This window comes from Delphinapterus leucas, chromosome 16 (assembly GCF_059928025.1).
Source record: "Delphinapterus leucas isolate spDelLeu-1000000601 "Yukka" chromosome 16, BTC_Dleu_Yukka2, whole genome shotgun sequence".
Lineage (NCBI taxonomy): Eukaryota > Metazoa > Chordata > Mammalia > Artiodactyla > Monodontidae > Delphinapterus > Delphinapterus leucas.
Window position 1 is genome coordinate 68,337,648 of NC_143144.1, and position 18,822 is coordinate 68,356,469.

Consider the following 18,822-nt stretch of genomic DNA (forward strand, 5'->3'; position numbering starts at 1 on the left):
TTTGAGATTTCACCAGTTTTTCCATGCAGTCTTTTTTTGGAGGGTGGGGGTTCATAGTCCTATGAAATTTGATCACATGTGTAGATTCTTATAACCACCAATAACCACCACCACAAAGTACAGAACTATTTCATCACTTCAAAGAAGCTCCCTCATGCTACTCCTTTATAGTCATACTCTCACCCTAGTCCTAAGCCATGATAACCACTGACTTGTCCCCATCACTGTACTTTTGTCACTTAAGAATATGTGAACAGAATCATGTAGTATGTAACCTTTTGATACTTTGTCACTAATCCCTAATGCCCCTGAGATTCACCGAAGATTTTGTGTGCAAGGATAGTTTGTTCCTTTTTATTGTTGAATAGTATTCCATTGTATGGATGTACCACAGTTTATCAGTTCACCCAGTAAAAGGCGTTTGGGTTGTTTTCACTTTGGAGGTATTACAAATAAAGCTGCTATGAACATTTGTTTACAGATTTTTGTGTGAACACAAGTTTTTATTTCCCTAGGACAAATATCTAGGGGTGCAATTGTTGGGTTGTGTGCTACAAGTGTATGTTTAACTATGAGAAACTGCCAAATTGTTTTCCATAGTGACTCTACCATTTTACATTTTCATCAGTTTCTCCACATTTTCATCAGCACTCGGTAACATGTGTATTTTTAAATTTAGCTTTCTAGTAAGTGTGTAGTTATATTTGCATTTTTCTAATGGCTAATGATGTCCAACATGTTTACATGTGCTTATTTGTCATTTTTATCTTTGGTGGAGTGTCTCTACAAGTCTTTTGCCCATTTTCTAATTGGATTGATTGTTTTCTTACTGATTAAAGGTGTCCTTTATGTATTCTTTTCTCCCAGGCTGTAGCCTGTCTTTTCGTCCTCTTAACTGAGTGATACACAGTGCAAAAGTTTTTAATTTTGATGAAGTCCAGTTTATCAATTTTTTCCCTTTAATGTTTGTGCTTTTGCTGTCTTATTAATTCCTTGCCTAACCATAGGTTATAAAGAGTTTCTCCTATGTTTTCTTCTAAAAGTTTTATAGTTTTTTTTTTCACATAGATCTTTGATCCGTTTTGAGTTAACTTTTTTATAAGATATGAAATTTAGGTCAAAGGTCTTTTTCTTGCTTATAGAGGTCCAGTTATTCCAACAGCATTTGTTGAGAGGCTGTTCTCCTCCATTGGGTTGCTTTTGCATGCTTGTCAAAATCAACTGGACGTTGCCAAATGCTGGCGAAGATGTGGAGCAACCAATGCTGGTGGGAATGCAAAATGGTATAGCTACTTTGGAAGGCAGTTTGTTAGTTTCTTACAAGAGTAAACATACTCTTATCATTACAACCCAGCAATCACTCTCCTTAGTATTTACCCAAATGAGTTGAAAGTTTATGTCTGAACAAAAACTTACACAAGAATGTTTATAACAGCTTTATTAATAATTGCCAAAACTTGGAGGCAACCAAGATGATCTTCAGTAGGTGAATAGATAAATTATGGGACATCCAGACAATGGAATATTGTGTAGCAGTAAAAAGCTATCCAGACCCAAAAAGAAATGGAGGAAACTTAAATGAAGGTCATTTTTTATTTCTTTCATCATTGTTTTATAGTTTTAAGCATACATATTCCATATTATATATATACCTAAGTATTTAATTTTTTGGAGTGATTGCAAATGGTATTAATTTTGGTTTCCACTTGTTTGTTTCTAACAAAGAGAAATATGATTGATTTTTGTGTGTTGACCTTGTTTCCTTTGACCACGCTAAACTCTCTTATTAGTTCTATGAGTTTTTTGAGAATCCCTGTAGTGTTCTACATAGATAATCATTTCATCTCCAAACAGGGACAGTTTTATTTCTTCCTTTGTAATCTGTATGCTGTTTCTTTTTCTTGCCTTATTGCACTGGTTAGGATTTTAAGTACTGTGTTCAATAGGAGTAGTAAAAGCTGTATTGATTTGTTTATATGTCATTGAAGATTTTTGCATCTCTGTTTCTGAGAGCTGTTGGCCTGTAGCTTGCTTGCTTGCTTTTTTTTTCCCTTATTGTTGTTGTATTGTCTTTATCTGGTTTTGGTATCAGGATAATGCTGGCTTCATAAAATGAGTACTTCCTGGAAGAGACTGTGTAGAATTGGTGTTATTTCTTTTTTAAATCTTTGTTAGAATTCTCCAGTGAAATCATTTGTGCCTAGCAATTTCCTTTTTGGAAAGTTTTAAACTATTAATTCAGTTTCTTTAGCAATTATAGATAGGACTATTTAGATGATCTGTTTAATCTTGGGTGAGTTTTGGTAATTTGCGGTTATCAAGGATTTGGTCCACTTTATCTAACTTGCTGAATTTAAATCCAAAGAGTTATTTTTAGTGTTCTCTTATTATTCTTTTAATGTCTGTGGAGTATTTAACTATATTCTCTGTTTCATTCCTGATATTGGTAATTTGTGTTCTTTTTTTTTTTTTTTTTCCTTTGTCAGAGTTGCCAGATGTTTATCAATTCTGTTGATCTTTTTAAGGAACCAGCTTTTGGTTTTATTGATTTTTCTTTATTGCTTTTCAGTTTTCAATTTCATGGATTTCTGTTCTATATTGTATTTTCCTTCTGCTTGCTTCGCGTTCCTTTTGCCCTTTTCAAGTTTCTTGATGTGGGAACTTAGATTATTGATCTGCAGTTTTTCTTCTTTTCTAATGTAATCTAATCATTCAGTAATATGTATTTCCCTTTAAGCACTACTTAAGCTACATCTCATAAATTCTGATATAGTTTTATTTTTATTCAGCTCAATATATAGTTTAATTTTCCTTATTACTGTTTTTGACCCACAGATTATTTAGAAGTATGGTGTTTAATTTTCAGGTGTTTGGAGATTTTTGTTATCTTCCTATTAGTGATTTCTAGTTTAATTCCATCATAGTAAGAGAACATACTTTGTATGATTTCAGTTCTTTAAGATTTTTTATGATCTAAGATATAGTCTATCTTGGTGAATGTTGCATATGCCTTGAAAAGAGTATGTATTCTACTTTATCAAATGGAGTATTCTGCAAATGTCAATTTAAATCCATTTGATTTATGGTATTTGTTTGTTATCTTATATCCTTGCTAACTTTCTGTACTGTAGTTTGTCCGTTACTGAGAAGGGTTTTGAAATCCCCAACTGTAATTGTGGATTTGTGGATTTTTCTTAGTTCTATCAGTTTTTACTATGTCTTTTGAAGCTCTGTTCTTTGGTGCATACACAGTTAGGAAATGTTTTATCTTATATCTTATTGGAGAAATGACCATTTTCTTTGTGTAGTCTAATCTCCCTCTTTGTCCCAGGTAGTTTTCTTTGCTCTGAATTTTATTTTGCTATTAATACATCCACTCAAACTTTCCTTGATTAGCATTTGCATGGTATAACTTTTTCTATACTTTTAACCCTCCCCCTTTGTTATTAAATTTGAATTGAGTTTCTTGTAGACGGTATATAGTTGGGTCATGTTTTTAAAAACTCATTCTGACAAATTCTTTTAATTGGTGTGTTGAGAATGTTTACATTTAATGTAATTATTGCTACGTTTGGATTTAAATGTGCCAGTTCATAATTTTCTTTTTGTGCCCTCTGTTTTTCTTTTTTCTCTTTCCCTGTCTTACTCTGGGTTACTTGAACAAAGATTTCAGTTTATCTGTAGTGTTTTTAAGTATACTTCTTTCTATATTTTTTCTTGTGATTGTTCTAGGAAATACAACATACATTCTTAAGTTATCATAGTCTACTAGTATCAACATTTTACCACTTCAAATACAATGTAGTAATCTTAGCATCACTCAGGTCCTTTCACTCTCATTCCCTCTATATACATTGACAACCACCTCGGCGATATATTCTTTGCTTTCAGCAGTCAAACATAATTTACAAAACTGAAGAGGAAAAGAATTGCCAGTTATATTAATCCATATTATTACTTTTTCCATAGATCTTTCTTCATTCCCTATGTTCTAATTTTCATTCTGTTTGCTTTCTTGTCTGAAGGTCTTCCTTTGACAATTATTTTAGAGCAGATCTGCTGGCATCAAATTCTCTTTGTTTTCCTTCATCTCAAAATGTCATTATATTTCCTTCATTCCTGAAGAATGCTTATGCTGAATGAAGAAGGCTTGGTTGACTTCTTTTTTTTTTCAACACTTGAAAAATATCACTTCCTTAGGCCTGTTTGATTTCTCATGAGAAATCCACTGTCGTTCAAATCATTGTTCCCCTATAGGTTTATGTTGTTTTCTGGCTGCCTTAGTTTTCAGAAATTTTATTATCATATTCTGGGAATGAATTTCTTTGGTTTTTCCTGTTTGAGATTTGCTCAGCTTTTTGTCTCTATAAGTCCAACCCCCCCCCCCCCGCCAAATTTCAGATGTTTCAGTCATTGTCTCTTTAAATAATTTTTCAGCACCATATCCATTCTTCTCTTCTTCTGGGATTCTGAAGAAACAAATATTAGACGTTTTGTTTCTGTCCCACAGCTTACTGGGGCTCTGTTGAGTTTTTTTTTTTTTTTTTTGCTGTACACGGGCCTCTCACTGTTGTGGCCTCTCCCGTTGCAGAGCACAGGCTCCGGATGCGCAGGCTCAGCGGCCACGGCTCATGGGCCCAGCCGCTCCGCGGCATGTGGGATCTTCCCGGACCGGAACACGATCCCGTGTCCCCTGCATCAGCAGGCGGACTCTCAACCACTGCGCCACCAGGGAAGCCCTCTTTTGAGTTTTTAAAATCTATTTTCTTTCTGCTGTTCAGATTGGATCATTTCTACTGATCTTTCTTCAAATTCACTGAATTTTCAATAATCTCCATTATCCTATTGAGCCCCTCCAGTGAGTTTTAAAATTTTATTTATTATATTATTTGGCTCTAAAATTTTCATTTGATTCTCGATTTACCTTTTCTTTGTTGAGACTTTATAGTTATTTGTATGTTTCCAGAGTATATGTAGTTGTTGGAGCATTTTTTTTGGTTTTGTTTTTTGAGACCAGCTTTAGAATCCTTGTCAGATAATTCCAACATCTGTCATCTTATTGTTGGTGTCTGTTGATTGTCTTTTCCCGTTCAAGTTGATATTTTCCTAGTTCTTGGTATGATGAGTAATTTTGGATTATATCCTGGACATTTTGAGACTTATAAAATTTTGATTTCTTTTTAAGCCTTCTATTTAGCAGTCAACCTGTTTTGTTTCAGAATACATGCCCTAACCCATTTTTGTGGTTTTTGGTTCCAATATAGTTTTTTTTTTCTTTTACATCTTTACTGGAGTATAATTGCTTTACAATGGTGTGTTAGTTTCTGTTTTATAACAAAGTGAATCAGTTATACATACACATATGTTCCCATATCTCTTCCCTCTTACGTCTCCCTCCCTCCCACCCTCCCTATCCCACCCCTCCAGGCGGTCACAAAGCACCGAGCTGATCTCCCTGTGCTATGCAGCTGCTTCCCACTAGCTATCTACCTTACATTTGGTAGTGTATGTATGTCCATGCCTCTCTCTCGCTTTGTCACAACTTACCCTTCCCCCTCCCCATATCCTCGTCCATTCTCTAGTAGGTCTGTGTCTTTATTCCTGTCTTACCCCTAGGTTCTTCATGACATTTTTTTCCCTTAAATTCCATATATATGTGTTAGCATACGGTATTTGTCTTTCTCCTTCTGACTTACTTCACTTTGTATGACAGACTCTAGGTCTATCCACCTCATTACAAATAGCTCAATTTTGTTTCTTTTTATGGCTGAGTAATATTGCATTGTATATATGTGCCACATCTTCTTTACCCATTCATCCGATGATGGACACTTAGGTTGTTTCCATCTCCAGGCTATTGTAAATAGAGCTGCAGTGAACATTTTGGTACATGACTCTTTTTGAATTATGGTTTTCTCAGGGTATATGCCCATTAGTGGGATTGCTGGGTCATATGGTGGTTCTATTTTTAGTTTTTTAAGGAACTTCCATACTGTTCTCCACAGTGGCTGTATCAATTTACATTCCCACCAACAGTGCAAGAGTGTTCCCTTTTCTCCACACCCTCTCCAGCATTTATTGTTTCTAGATTTTTTGATGGTGGCCTGGCGTGAGATGATATCTCATTGTAGTTTTGATTTGCATTTCTCTAATGATTAATGAAGTTGAGCATTCTTTCATGTGTTTGTTGGCAGTCTGTATATCTTCTTTGGAGAAATGTCTGTTTAGGTCTTCTGCCCATTTTTGGATTGGGTTGTTTCTTTTTTTGTTATTGAACTGCATGAGCTGCTTATAAATTTTGGAGATTAATCCTTTGTCAGTTGCTTCATTTGCAAATATTTTCTCCCATTCTGAGGGTTGTCTTTTGGTCTTGTTTATGGTTTCCTTTGCTGTGCAAAAGTTTTGAAGTTTCATTAGGTCCCATTTGTTTATTTTTCTTTTTATTTCCATTTCTCTGGGAGGTGGGTCAGAAAGGATCTTGATGTGATTTATGTCATAGAGTGTTCTGCCTATGTTTTCCTCTAAGAGTTGGATAGTTTCTGACCTTACATTTAGATCTTTAATCCATTTTGATATTATTTTTGTGTATGGTGTTAGGGAGTGATCTAATCTCATACTTTTACATGTACCTGTCCAGTTTTCCCAGCACCACTTATTGAAGAGGCAGTCCTTTCTCCACTGTACATTCCTGCCTCCTTTATCAAAGATAAGGTGACCATATGTACATGGGTTTATCTCTGGGCTTTCTATCCTGTTCCATTGATCTATCTGTCTGTTTTTGTGCCATTCCCATACTGTCTTGATTACTGTAGCTTTGTAGTATAGTCTGAAGTCAGCCTGATTCCTCCAGCTCCGTTTTTCGTTCTCAAAATTGCTTTGGCTATTCGGGGTCTTTTGTGTTTCCATACAAATTGTGAAATTTTTTGTTCTACTTCTGTGAAAAATGCCAGTGGTAGTTTGATAGGGATTGCATTGAATCTGTAGATTGCTTTGGGTAGTAGAGTCATTTTCACAAAGTTGATTCTTCCAATCCAAGAACATGGTATGTCTCTCCATCTATTTGTATCATCTTTAATTTCTTTTATTAGTGTCTTATAATTTTCTGCATATAGGCCTTTTGTCTCCTTAGGTAGTTTTATTCCTAGATATTTTATTCTTTTTGTTGCAGTGGTAAATGGGAGTGTTTTCTTGATTTCACTTTCAGATTTTTCATCATTAGTATATAGGAATGCCAGAGATTTCTGTGCATTAATTTTGTATCCTGCTACTTTACCAAATTCATTGATTAGCTCTAGTAGTTTTCTGGTAGCATCTTTAGGATTCTCTATGTATAGTATCATGTCATCTGCAAACAGTGACAGCTTTACTTCTTCTTTTCTGATTTGAATTCCTTTTATTTCCTTTTCTTCTCTGATTGCTGTGGCTAAAACTTCCAAAACTATGTTGAAGAAGAGTGGTGAGAGTGGACAACCTTGTCTTGTTCCTGATCTTAGTGGAAATGCTTTCAGTCTTTCACCATTGAGGACGATGTTGGCTGTGGGTTTGTCATATATGGCCTTTATTATGTTGAGGAAAGTTCCCTCTATGCCTACTTTCTGCAGGGTTTTTATCATAAATGGGTGTTGAATTTTGTCGAAAGCTTTCTCTGCATCTACTGAGATGATCATATGGTTTTTCTCCTTCAGTTTGTTAATATGGTTTATCACATTAATTGTTTAGTGTATATTGAAGAATCCTTGCATTCCTGGAATAAACCTCACTTGATCATGGTGTATGATCCTTTTAATGTGCTTTTTAGGGGTATTCTGGTCTGCCCTGTTTGTATGCCACCCCAAGGCCAATCTGAAAAATAGGTGATATTCCACACTACTGTTCAGTTCTCAAAGCATTTGTTGTTTTCATTCTGGTTGGTTTCTTGCTGAGCTTCTAAGGAGTGTGCTTGGGAATACACAGATTGAAAGAATCCCTTTCTCCAGCTCCCTCCTCTCCATAATTTTCTCCTTCCCCCTCTAGTTGTGAAGGAGTGGTGTGCTGTCTCTTTGCTAACATTTGCTTAGTGCACGGCAGGGGATGATCCATAGGATTCTTCCTCATAGTACAGCTTTTGCACCAGTGGGGAGGGAGAGGGCTACCACTTCTTGGCTGACATTTACTAAGTACAGGGTGGGGATGGTCAACAGGGCTCTCCTCCATAGTTTCCATGGCTGCAGTACTGATGCCAAGGGGGATGTGCACTGCTTCTCTTCAAGTTAGTGCAGAGCTGGGTGGTTGGCAGAGTTTTACTCTACAGTCTTTGTGGCCTCAGTGCCAGTTGGGAGGGGTGGGACATGACTTCTTATGTGGTGGTCAAGTGGAATAAGGAGGGGTATAGTCAAAAGGGTTCCATCCTGCAGTGCTATTCTCTTCATAGTCCTTTGACTAGAGACAGCAGACTTTTCTTGGACCTTGTTTTAGTCCATGCTTATTGGTGTTTTGGGTTTATGGGCTTCTCTACTGCCCAGGCCAGGATATATAGGAAATAAAAACAAAGCAAAACAAAAAACCCCTAGAGTACTAACCACCAGGTCATCTGCAAACCAAGGTTTCTAACCAGTCTGCCTTCTTTTCTCTACCTTTCAGAATATTCTGCTAGTTGCTTCATGTATTTTGTCAGGGTTTTAAGTTGTAATTAATGTGAGGAACAAGGTAGAGTGGGCTTGTTCCATCTTGTATGGAATCAGAAGTCTTGTTTATTGTAATTCAAGATTCAATATTGTAAAGCTTTCACATCGGCATTTAACGTAAGACTAAGGAATATATTTAGTATATATGGTCTATTGATGTGGTTTTTTAAGTAAATAATTATTAAATGTGATAATCATCATTATAATCTTATACCAAGAATAGATCTTATTAGGCTAGTGCTGTCTCACTTCCATCTCCCCTCATCTTTTCAATCTTTGTGGATCATTTTGGGTCAGTCATGTTACCAGTGAACCTTTTCTACTTCTAAGAACCTTTAATCCTTCTCACTATCAACTAAAAAAGCTACCTTTGCAGTTCCTAGAATCTGGTAATTAGCTGCAGATAGAGCAGTTTTAGCGTAGTGATTAAGAATATAGGCAGTGTACCACCTACATTGGAATCTTAGCTCTGCCACTTTTCCAGGATCACAAAGCTAATTACTAAAAATATTTCTGTGCCTCAGTTGTCCCTGTGTGTAAAATAGAGATAAGAATTTATCTCATAGAGCGGTTATAATGTTTGTAAATTCAATACAATAGTGCTTGTACATAGAAAGTGCTCAGACATTAGCTGCTGTTGTGATTTCTCCCACTTTTCAGCTCTTAAAAACATTTGCAGTTTGGTGACTTGCATACCTATCTTACCTCTTCCTGTTAGATTGTAAATTCCTTAAAGAGAGAGCCCGCCTTGTTAATTTTTATGTTTCAATGGATTTTGCAAAGTAGAAGGTGTTCAATAAATATTTACTGTATCAAATCTTAGGAAAATAGCAAAATTTTCAGTAAGATTGTTTTTCAGAGCCCATTTACTTAATATAAATTTATAACCTAAAGTAATATAATACTCTCTCTGTATTATATTTCAGGAATTCTAATGAATCATTGATTGACCAGCACCATTTTACCAGTTGGAATGAGTTATCAGAAATGGGCATAGTGCTTTTAGATCCAACACGTAACAGATGGCGATTACTTCTTCAAGCCAACACCTTTTTTGATTGTGTAGGATTTTTGTCTCTTCATCTTTGAATTCCAGTTTCTGTTGTTGGCAAATAAAAGGAGTTCATGTAGTTTTTGCCCAAGATTGAGTCACCATGAGTAGTAGTTTAGGAAAAGAAAAAGACTCTAAAGAGAAAGATCCCAAAGCACCATCAGCCAAGGAAAGAGAAAAGGAGGCAAAAGCCTCTGGAGGTTTTGGGAAAGAGAGCAAAGAAAAAGAACCTAAGACCAAAGGGAAAGATGCCAAAGATGGAAAGAAGGACTCCAGTGCTGCCCAACCAGGGGTGGCTTTTTCAGTTGATAATACGATCAAACGGCCAAATCCAGCACCTGGGACTAGAAAGAAATCTAGCAATGCAGAGGTGATTAAAGAGCTCAACAAATGCCGGGAAGAGAACTCAATGCGTTTGGACTTATCCAAGAGGTCTATACACATATTGCCATCATCAATCAAAGAGTTGACTCAATTAACAGAACTTTATTTATATAGCAACAAATTACAGTCCCTCCCAGCAGAAGTGGGCTGTCTAGTAAATCTCATGACACTTGCTCTAAGTGAAAATTCACTTACCAGTTTGCCTGACTCTCTTGATAACTTGAAGAAGCTGCGGATGCTTGATTTACGGCATAATAAACTGAGAGAAATTCCTTCAGTGGTGTATAGGCTGGATTCTCTTACCACTCTTTACCTTCGCTTTAATCGAATAACTACTGTGGAAAAAGACATCAAAAACCTGTCAAAACTCAGCATGCTTAGCATTCGAGAGAACAAAATCAAACAACTACCTGCTGAAATTGGTAAGAGGCCTTGGGTTACTATTATTGTTTGTAGTATTTGTTATGCTCAATAATTTTGTCCAGTGCTTTTCCATATCAGAAAATATCTGATACTTGTCTAAAAAACAGCTGGTTTCTAAGTTTTGTCTTCTTTATGGTTTACTTTAATCAGTTATAGCGATATTAATAGTACACGGTTTGAGATTATTTTATAGACCTAGATAATTAGTTAGAATGTAGATGTAATTGGGCCTTTTTCACACAAATCTAATCTGCTTTCATTTTCATTGGAAAAAAGTATATTTGAAGCAGAAAAAAAATTTTTACCTAATTTTTTAATTGTTACCACCTGTTTTTAAAGTATTTACAAGATATGATTATATAAGATGCTTTAAGGCTGCATTTTCTCATTCTCTGACATCTTTTTTACCTAAAAAGTGTTTGTTTAAATTCATATTACTTTTCTACCTAATTTACCACAAAAGATTGGCATATCAGAGCCTTGTGAAGAAGCAGGGTTGTAAGAAAGTTGAAAAAAAAATTTCATTTTGAAAGTACTTACATGTTCATTAAAAACAATCTAAGGATACAGAAAAGTAGAAAAGTTAGCGATAGTTAATGCCAACACTGTTAGTATTTTGGTAGATTTCATTCTTGTTTTTATATGCAAAGCTAAATTGTACTGAAAAAAGGGGACTGTTTTTAAAAGAATAGATAGTAGAATAAAAAATAGGAGATACACGTGTGTAAACAAGTCAGTAAAAAGAAGTTAGTTGTTTTGATATTTTTAATTAAAAAATTTCAGCAACTTTTGGAATGTAGTCAACCGTTGACTTACCAATTTTGAGAAATTGATAGAAGGTATTATCTGTGGGCCCTTTTTATGAGAGTTTGAAAAATTGACATAAAAATTGATTATACAGCTTTTAAAGGGAAGTTTCCCTTTTTTTGTGTGAAAGACAAATTTATTCTGAATAAAACAGGTTAAATATATTGGTTGAGCATTGGTCTTATAGTGGGTGATGAAGGAAACTTTGTTTTTAGGCTGTGCAGCTATGTAGAGATATAATATTCTCTGGGTGTTTTAAAATTTTTATTTAGCTTTGAGAAAGATGCAGTTTAAATTTTAGGTATGGTGTTCTATTATATTTAGCTCTAACCAGACACTTAATTTAATTTTGGTTTAATTAAATGTATTTAGAAAATCCACAGTCATTTTTCTCAAGCAATGTACTTGTATTTATAAAGTGTGACACACTTATGAGATACTAAAATATCCCTAGGAATTCGAATGGATATGTTCCTTTCCATGTCTTCAGATAACAATGTGGTTGTTGAATGACATTTGATTTTTGTACCAGATTCAGTCAAAATTTGACCTGTTTGTATGACTCATTGTAGAATAGAATTATAAGCTGTTGGGGAAAGAAATGCTGAATTTTTATGTAGAGATATAAAATGTTATTTCCAGTCTTTGTACTTATTGTTGTTTTGTGCATGTGTTACACTCCATTCTAAAACGTTGGCTTTCATTCATATGAAAGTCTTTCTTTAAGGATTTTTTTTTTTCTTTAAAAGATGTTGTCAAATTACCTGGGAATTAAGAACATGCATTTCTTAAGCAGGAAATTATTTCATAGGACTTTAAATTTACTTCACTTTGCTCTTGAGCAGATGGTTACAACATTTTTACTAAAAAGTGAATTTATTTTTAAAAATTGGCAAATTATATTTAATTAAATGGTTGATTTTTGTGGCTGCCTAATCTTTGGAACTTTATTCCTAAATTTGTAATTTATAAAATAACCATTGATTTGTTTTTTAATGAGCGTCCTCCCACCATTTGTGACATTGAAGTTTTGTGTTCTTGTAATTTCTGTATTTCTATAAAAATAGTAACTTCATAAATGTCATTTATTTTATTCCGAGCAGGGCATCAGATAGAAAGTAAACTGCTTTAAAAAATAAAACAATATTTCTTATAAGGAGTTAGAATTTATAAGGTTTAACTTACATGCATGGATTTGGGAGAAACATTGCTGAAGTCTGCGTTATCTGTTTCCTTATAGGGAAAAAGAAAATAAAGATCTAGTAAAAATAACATAATTGTAATAATAAGAGTAGCTGTTGTTTGAGCAAAGTATGTCATATAACATACACTATTTTGTACACGTAAATTTACATCTAATATCTCATTAAATTCTTACAGTAATCCAATGAAATAGGTACTTCTCACCTCATTGTACTGAAAAAGGAACTGAAAATTTAGTGAGATTAGATAATTTACTAAAGATCATACAGTTAAGAAGATGGCATAGTCAGAGTTTGAATCTAGGTCTCACTGTACCGCTCCCACTAGTCTAGAAGAGTGGGTCTCATCCCATAGATTATGATTTACTGGTCTGGCAGGTCCAGGGGATCTGTACTTTTAACGAGTAAGTTGGGTTATTCCAAGTGTAGCTGCAGTTGAAAGCTATTACAGTAGATTTTTTTTTTTTTTGAAAAGGGACAATGTTAACAGCTTAATTGAGATATAATTCACATACCATATGATTAATGCATTCGAAGTATACAATTCAGTGGGTTTTAGCATGTTCACAGACTTGTTCACTATCACAAACAATTATGGGAGATTTTCATCACCCCAGAAAAGAAACTCTGTTCTGTTTGGCAGTTACCCCACCCCACCCATGTTTTCTCCCAACTCCTTAGCCCTAGGCAAACACTAATCTACTTTCTTTTTCTATAAACTTACCTATTCTGGACATTTCATATAAATGGAATCATAAAATATGTAGTCTTTGGTGGCTAGCTTCTTTCACTTAGCATAATGTTTTCAAAATTCATCCAGGTCATAGCATCTATCAGTACCTCATTCCTTTTTATTGCTGAATGATATTCCACTGTATGATTATACCACATTTTGTTTATCCACTCATCAGTTGTTGAACATTTGGGTTGTTTTCACTTTCTGGCTATTATGAATAAAATTACTATGAACATTTGTGTAAAAGTTTTTGTGTAGACATTTGTTTTCATTTCTCTTCGGTGTATACCTAGAAGTAGATTGACTGAGTCACATGGTAACTCTATGTTTAATCTTTTGAGGAAATACTGGACTATTTTCTTAAGTGGCTACACCATTTTACCTTCCCATTAGCAGTGTATGAGGGTTCCAATTCCTCTATATCGTCAACATTCTTGTGATTGTCTTTTTTTATTATAGCCATTCCATGAGTGTGAAGTGGTATCTCATTATGTTTTTTATTTATAGTTTCCTGATTATTATTGATTTGTTTTTAACTCTTGAAGGCTATCTTTTATTATAAAGGAAAGACAGAAATAGTTATTTTCTGTGATGCAGATCTTGCTTTACTGCTTTTTTAATTACAGAAAAACCCCCAAAATCCTGAGCTCCTTTGAGAATGCTTATAAAATAAGACTCATGCACCCAGATCAAATAAAATGGAATTTGACATTTCTAAAAGTTATACGTCTTTAATGCAATTTGACTTACTGCTGAAACTCATAACAAGAGAATTTACAATTCAAAATATATGCTAATTATCATTTTGTTAAACTTTCATTTGTACATATTAGATCCACATTATTATAGATATATATATATTAGATTTATATTATGCATATTAAGTGCTTATTCTTCTCTGTTGTTTTTATGAGTATACCACTTTCAATCATGCCATCCAGTTTGTGTTCAGCAGTATATTTGAGGAATGTGAGAAATTAGAAGTTTGTGAAACATAGCCTAGTATTTAGTTTAAATAATGTATTTGGAATTTAGCAGCTGTGCTGTTGCCTTCATAGGGAAATTATATTAAAATCTGAATACCTGTTTAAGCATTAATAGTATCTTTATTAATGCCATGTGATTTGATACTAATGATGCATATTCACGTGGGTGAATACTGGCAGAAAGCAGTAAAAGGATACTGAAAGACATACGAAGAGCCAGACATAATACATTAGAGAGCAGCCAAGAAAACTGTTCACTTGGTAATATTGATTTACTTTTTTCCTTTTGTATGGTAAGTCATGGACAAATAAAGTAAATGTCCTATCTTTTTGTGTTAAATAAGATAGATGGAAACCTTAGTCATTGCTTTTTTAGATTAGTGTTTCATTCTTCCTGCCCATACCTCCTTTCACCATTTTTAATCTTGAAAGAGACTCTTCACTGAACACCAAGGCACTCAAGAAATCATGTTTTCAGAGGGAAAACAGTAAATAACCACTCCCTTACCCCATCCTTCCCTGCATCGTGCCCCCCCGCCCCCGCCCCGCAACTGGCCCGGTTCCTTTGAGTTTCATGTTAGAGATATGCTTTTGTAAATTTTTTTGGGTGGGCCTGAATAGATTAGAGTGAGGGTCATCAGATTGTCAGTTTGAATAATTAATCACTTTACTTAAGGAAACTCTGATTAGTGAAGTTTTAAATGATTTTGTTTTTCTAGAAAGAAAATGATTACTCTTTGAAACCAGAAATAAACTCCATCTTTGTCTCTTACTAATATTCCTACAACTTTTCCTTCATTGAATTAAAGGCTGGTTTAAGATTGCTTCTCCTTAAAGTTTCCTCCTATTTATTATTATTTATAAAAACGGCTAAGTTAGAGGGAATCTTAAAAAAATCTGTCCTATATTGTATGTTCAATAAAATGCTACATCATTTATATTGTATACAGTTTTTTGTAAATTTGTCTTAGGAGAATGATCTACTATGTTATGTATGCTTTTTGAGAACCCAGATCATTTTTACTCATTAAAAAAAAAACTCTCACAGCATTCAGATATATGAGAAATTAGAAACAGCAATTTTTTAACCCATATGACTCATTAACATTTATTGAAAACAGTTTTCTACTATATATACTGTAGTACTGCAGTTATATTTTATGTCAAGTAATATATAGTAAATGTGTATGTATGTATAATCAATATATATAAAAATACTAAGAACAGAATCAGCAATTTTTTTAAGTTGAAGGACCTTAGAGATCTTATTTAATTCCCTATTATGTAATTTTCTATGAATTTTTGCAGGTAATAAATGGTGGGTTTTCAGTAAATGTGGCTTGAAGTGAATTTAGTGAAGCCAAATACTACTACCCAATTTTTAATATTAACCCAAATTGTAACCCTTAGTTCCTAAAATTCTTGAAGTTCTAGGACTGCCAGAGGTGCTGCAATTGCTTTCATGGTCCAGGTAACATTATTTAATGATCTCATTTGAGTGTTTTGTACAAGTGCTAATGAGTAACTTAGTTTGGCAGGAAAACGAAATCAGGAAAGGGAGTTCATAGTTGTTAATAAATAACTTCTTTTCACTGGAAATCAGTAAGAAACCTTAGAGGCCTAGAAATGAACTGTTAACTTAGTTGATTGTTATCAAATTGTCAGGTGTTTCACTAAACAACAGAAACCTGGAAAAGTTACTCTTATTGCTAAAGGAGAATGTAAGAGAACAGAAAAAAAAACAACACTTCAACCATCTTAGAAGGATCTGATAGAACCAGAGGATACATTTGACTTCCCACACTGCTAAGGTGTAGGGAGGAGGGCAATCATTGTACTCTAATGATAGCATGCTATCCATTCAAAGAATATAGACACTGTTGTCCATGTTGCTTAGTTACAGAAGCACTTGCTCAGAAGAACTACTAAAGTTTTCTTTGCAATGAAAGGGAGAATTAAGCTTTCAAGACAAATTTATGCAAATATAATAGTGTATATTCTGACCTAAGTCCCTAAATCTATTCAAGCTTGTGTAATAAGTATTTCCAGCCCTTGTTAATTATGTAGTTTTACAAATGTATTTTAGTAAGATTTGATGTTATTTTTATAGAGCTAAGCTCTGAATGTTTGAAAAGTAACCCTATAAGCTCAGGAACGAGAGTTACTTTAAAAATGTAAGCGTCCTTATTAACGTGAGTCAAATGATAATATGTGGAAGGCCACAACTTATGAAAGAAACCTAAATTATTTATTTACCAGTATTTGAGTGCCTGTTAATAGATGTGTTTCAATAGGGCCTTTCTGTATGTTCTAGGTTTAATTTACTAAAGTTTAAAGATTTTTTGCATTTATATTCATCATGGATATTGATCTGTAATTTCTTTTTTTTCTTCTCTTTTTTTGTAATGGTTTTCTGTCAGGGCAGTGCTGGCTTCATATTGTGGAATGAGTTGGAAAGTGTTCCTCTTATGTTCTGGAAGAGTTTGTGAAGAACTAGTATTATGTCTTCAAATGTTTAGAAGAATTTATCAGTCTTGTAATCTGGGACTGGGGTTTTCTTGGTAGGAAGGTTTTAAATGACTAAATTAATAGGAAGTTATTTGGGTTTTCTGTTTCTTCTCAGTTGAACTTTGATAGTTTGAATCTATCAGAGCATTTGTCTATTTTATTTGATCTGTTGAATTTTTTGGCATAAAGTTCATAATGGTTCTTTATTCTTCTAAAGTTTGTAATATATATATTATCACATCCCTCTTTCATTCATTCCTGATATTGGCTTTATTGGTCCTTTCAAAAAAACTGCTTTTGGTTTTATTATTTTTTAAATTATCTTCCATTTTTTTTTGTTTTCTGCTCTTAATTATCTAGTTCCTTATTACTTTATGTTTAATATGTCCTTTGTCTTCTGTCTTAAGTTGTTAGATTGATTTTGTATCTTTCTTCTTTGCATTATGTAAGGGCATTGATAGCTATAAACCTCCAAGTATTATTTTAGCAGCAGCACATACATTTTGATATGTTCTGTTTTCATTATTATTTAGTTCAAAGTATTTTCTAAATATCTCTTGTTATTCTCTAATCCATGGATTATTTAACAGTGCATTGTTCAATTTCCAAGTATTTCAGAGATGTTTTCATATTTTTTTTTCCCTTTTTTAACTTTTTGGCTGCACCATGCGGCTTGTGGGATCCTAGTTCCCTGACCAGGGATCGAACCTGAACCCTCAGCAATGAAAGTGTGGAGTCCTAACCACTGGGACTGCCAGGGAATTCCCTATTTTTTGTTACTGATTTATAAAATACAGTCTGTCTTGGTAAATGTTCTATATGCAGTTGAAAAGAAGGTGCATTTTGCTGTTATTTTTGGAGCAAGGTCAAATTAGTTGATGATGTTATTAATTTCTTGTATACCCTTATCGACTTTCTGTCTACTTTTTTCTTCAGTTAGTAAGAAATGAGTGTTGAAATACCCAACTGTAGTAGTAGATTTGTCTTTCTCCCACTAGTGCTATTATTTTTGCTTCTTACATTTTGAAACTCTGTTATTAGTTGTATATATACTTAGGATTTTTTTTTTTTTCTGATGAGGCAGTTTATATCATTATGAACCATCTGTCTTTATGGTAATATTTCTGGTAGTATCTCTTTTTCTAAATTCTGATTTTATTTGATATAGCCATATCTTTTTCTGTCTTTTTACTTTTCGTGTCTTTATATGTATTTAAAATTGTTTCTTGTAGACATCATATGGTTAGGTCTGTTGTTTTATCGTTACAGTTTTTGCCTTAATTGGAGGGTTTAGACCACTTACATTTAATATAGTTATCAATATGATTGGTTTAAATCTGTCAGCTGGCTGGCTATTTTCTATTTGTGCCATTTGTTACTTTTCCTTTTACCCTTCATTTCATGCCTTCTTTTGGATTTCTTTTATAGATTCCACTTATCTCAACTGCTGCATATTAGTTATACATCTCTGATACCTTTTTTAAGTGTCTGCTCTAATATTTACAGTACATATCATAACAATACAGTCTACATTTATATAATATTATACCACTTTACATGTATCCTAAGAACCTTACAATAGAACACTTCTGTTTCTCCTGTTTTTTGTGCCATTATTGTCATACAATATATGACAATATACGTTATATATATTATGTTATTCATATATCATAAATCCCATAATAATATATTGCCATCATTTTTACTTTAAACTTTATCTTTTTTTTTTTTTTTTGCGGCACGCGGGCCTCTCACTGTTGTGGCCTCTCCCATTGCGGAGCACAGGCTCAGCGGCCATGGCTCACAGGCTCAGCTGCTCCGCGGCATGTGGGATCCTCCCGGACCGGGGCACGAACCCGCGTCCCCTGCATTGGCAGACGGACTCTCAACCCCTGCGCCACCAGGGAAGCCCTAAACTTTATCTTTTTTAAGCTTTCCATTTTGGACAAATTTTAGAGTTAAAGAAAAGTTGCAAAACAAATACTGAGAGTTCCTTGGTGGTTCTTCCCCAAAACAATTATTACTATATTCTAATGATGATTTTTTAAAATTTCCCTTGTTC

The 18,822-nt window shown here is 34.0% G+C and overlaps 1 protein-coding gene across 8 annotated transcripts in view; it reads left to right on the top strand.

Moving 5' to 3' along the window:
* SHOC2 (SHOC2 leucine rich repeat scaffold protein) overlaps positions 1 to 18,822 on the top strand; it is a 112,771-nt gene that overhangs the window by 56,856 nt on the left and 37,093 nt on the right. For 7 of the 8 annotated variants that reach the window (XM_089898162.1, XM_022568790.2, XM_022568791.2 and 4 more), the window contains one exon: positions 9,590 to 10,520. The exons of the other annotated variant lie outside the window; for it this stretch is intronic. In XM_089898162.1, the coding sequence (XP_089754288.1) occupies positions 9,818 to 10,520 (703 nt within the window). In that variant the 5' untranslated portion in view covers positions 9,590 to 9,817. The remainder of the gene's footprint in view (positions 1 to 9,589; positions 10,521 to 18,822) is intronic. 8 annotated transcript variants of the gene reach the window in all.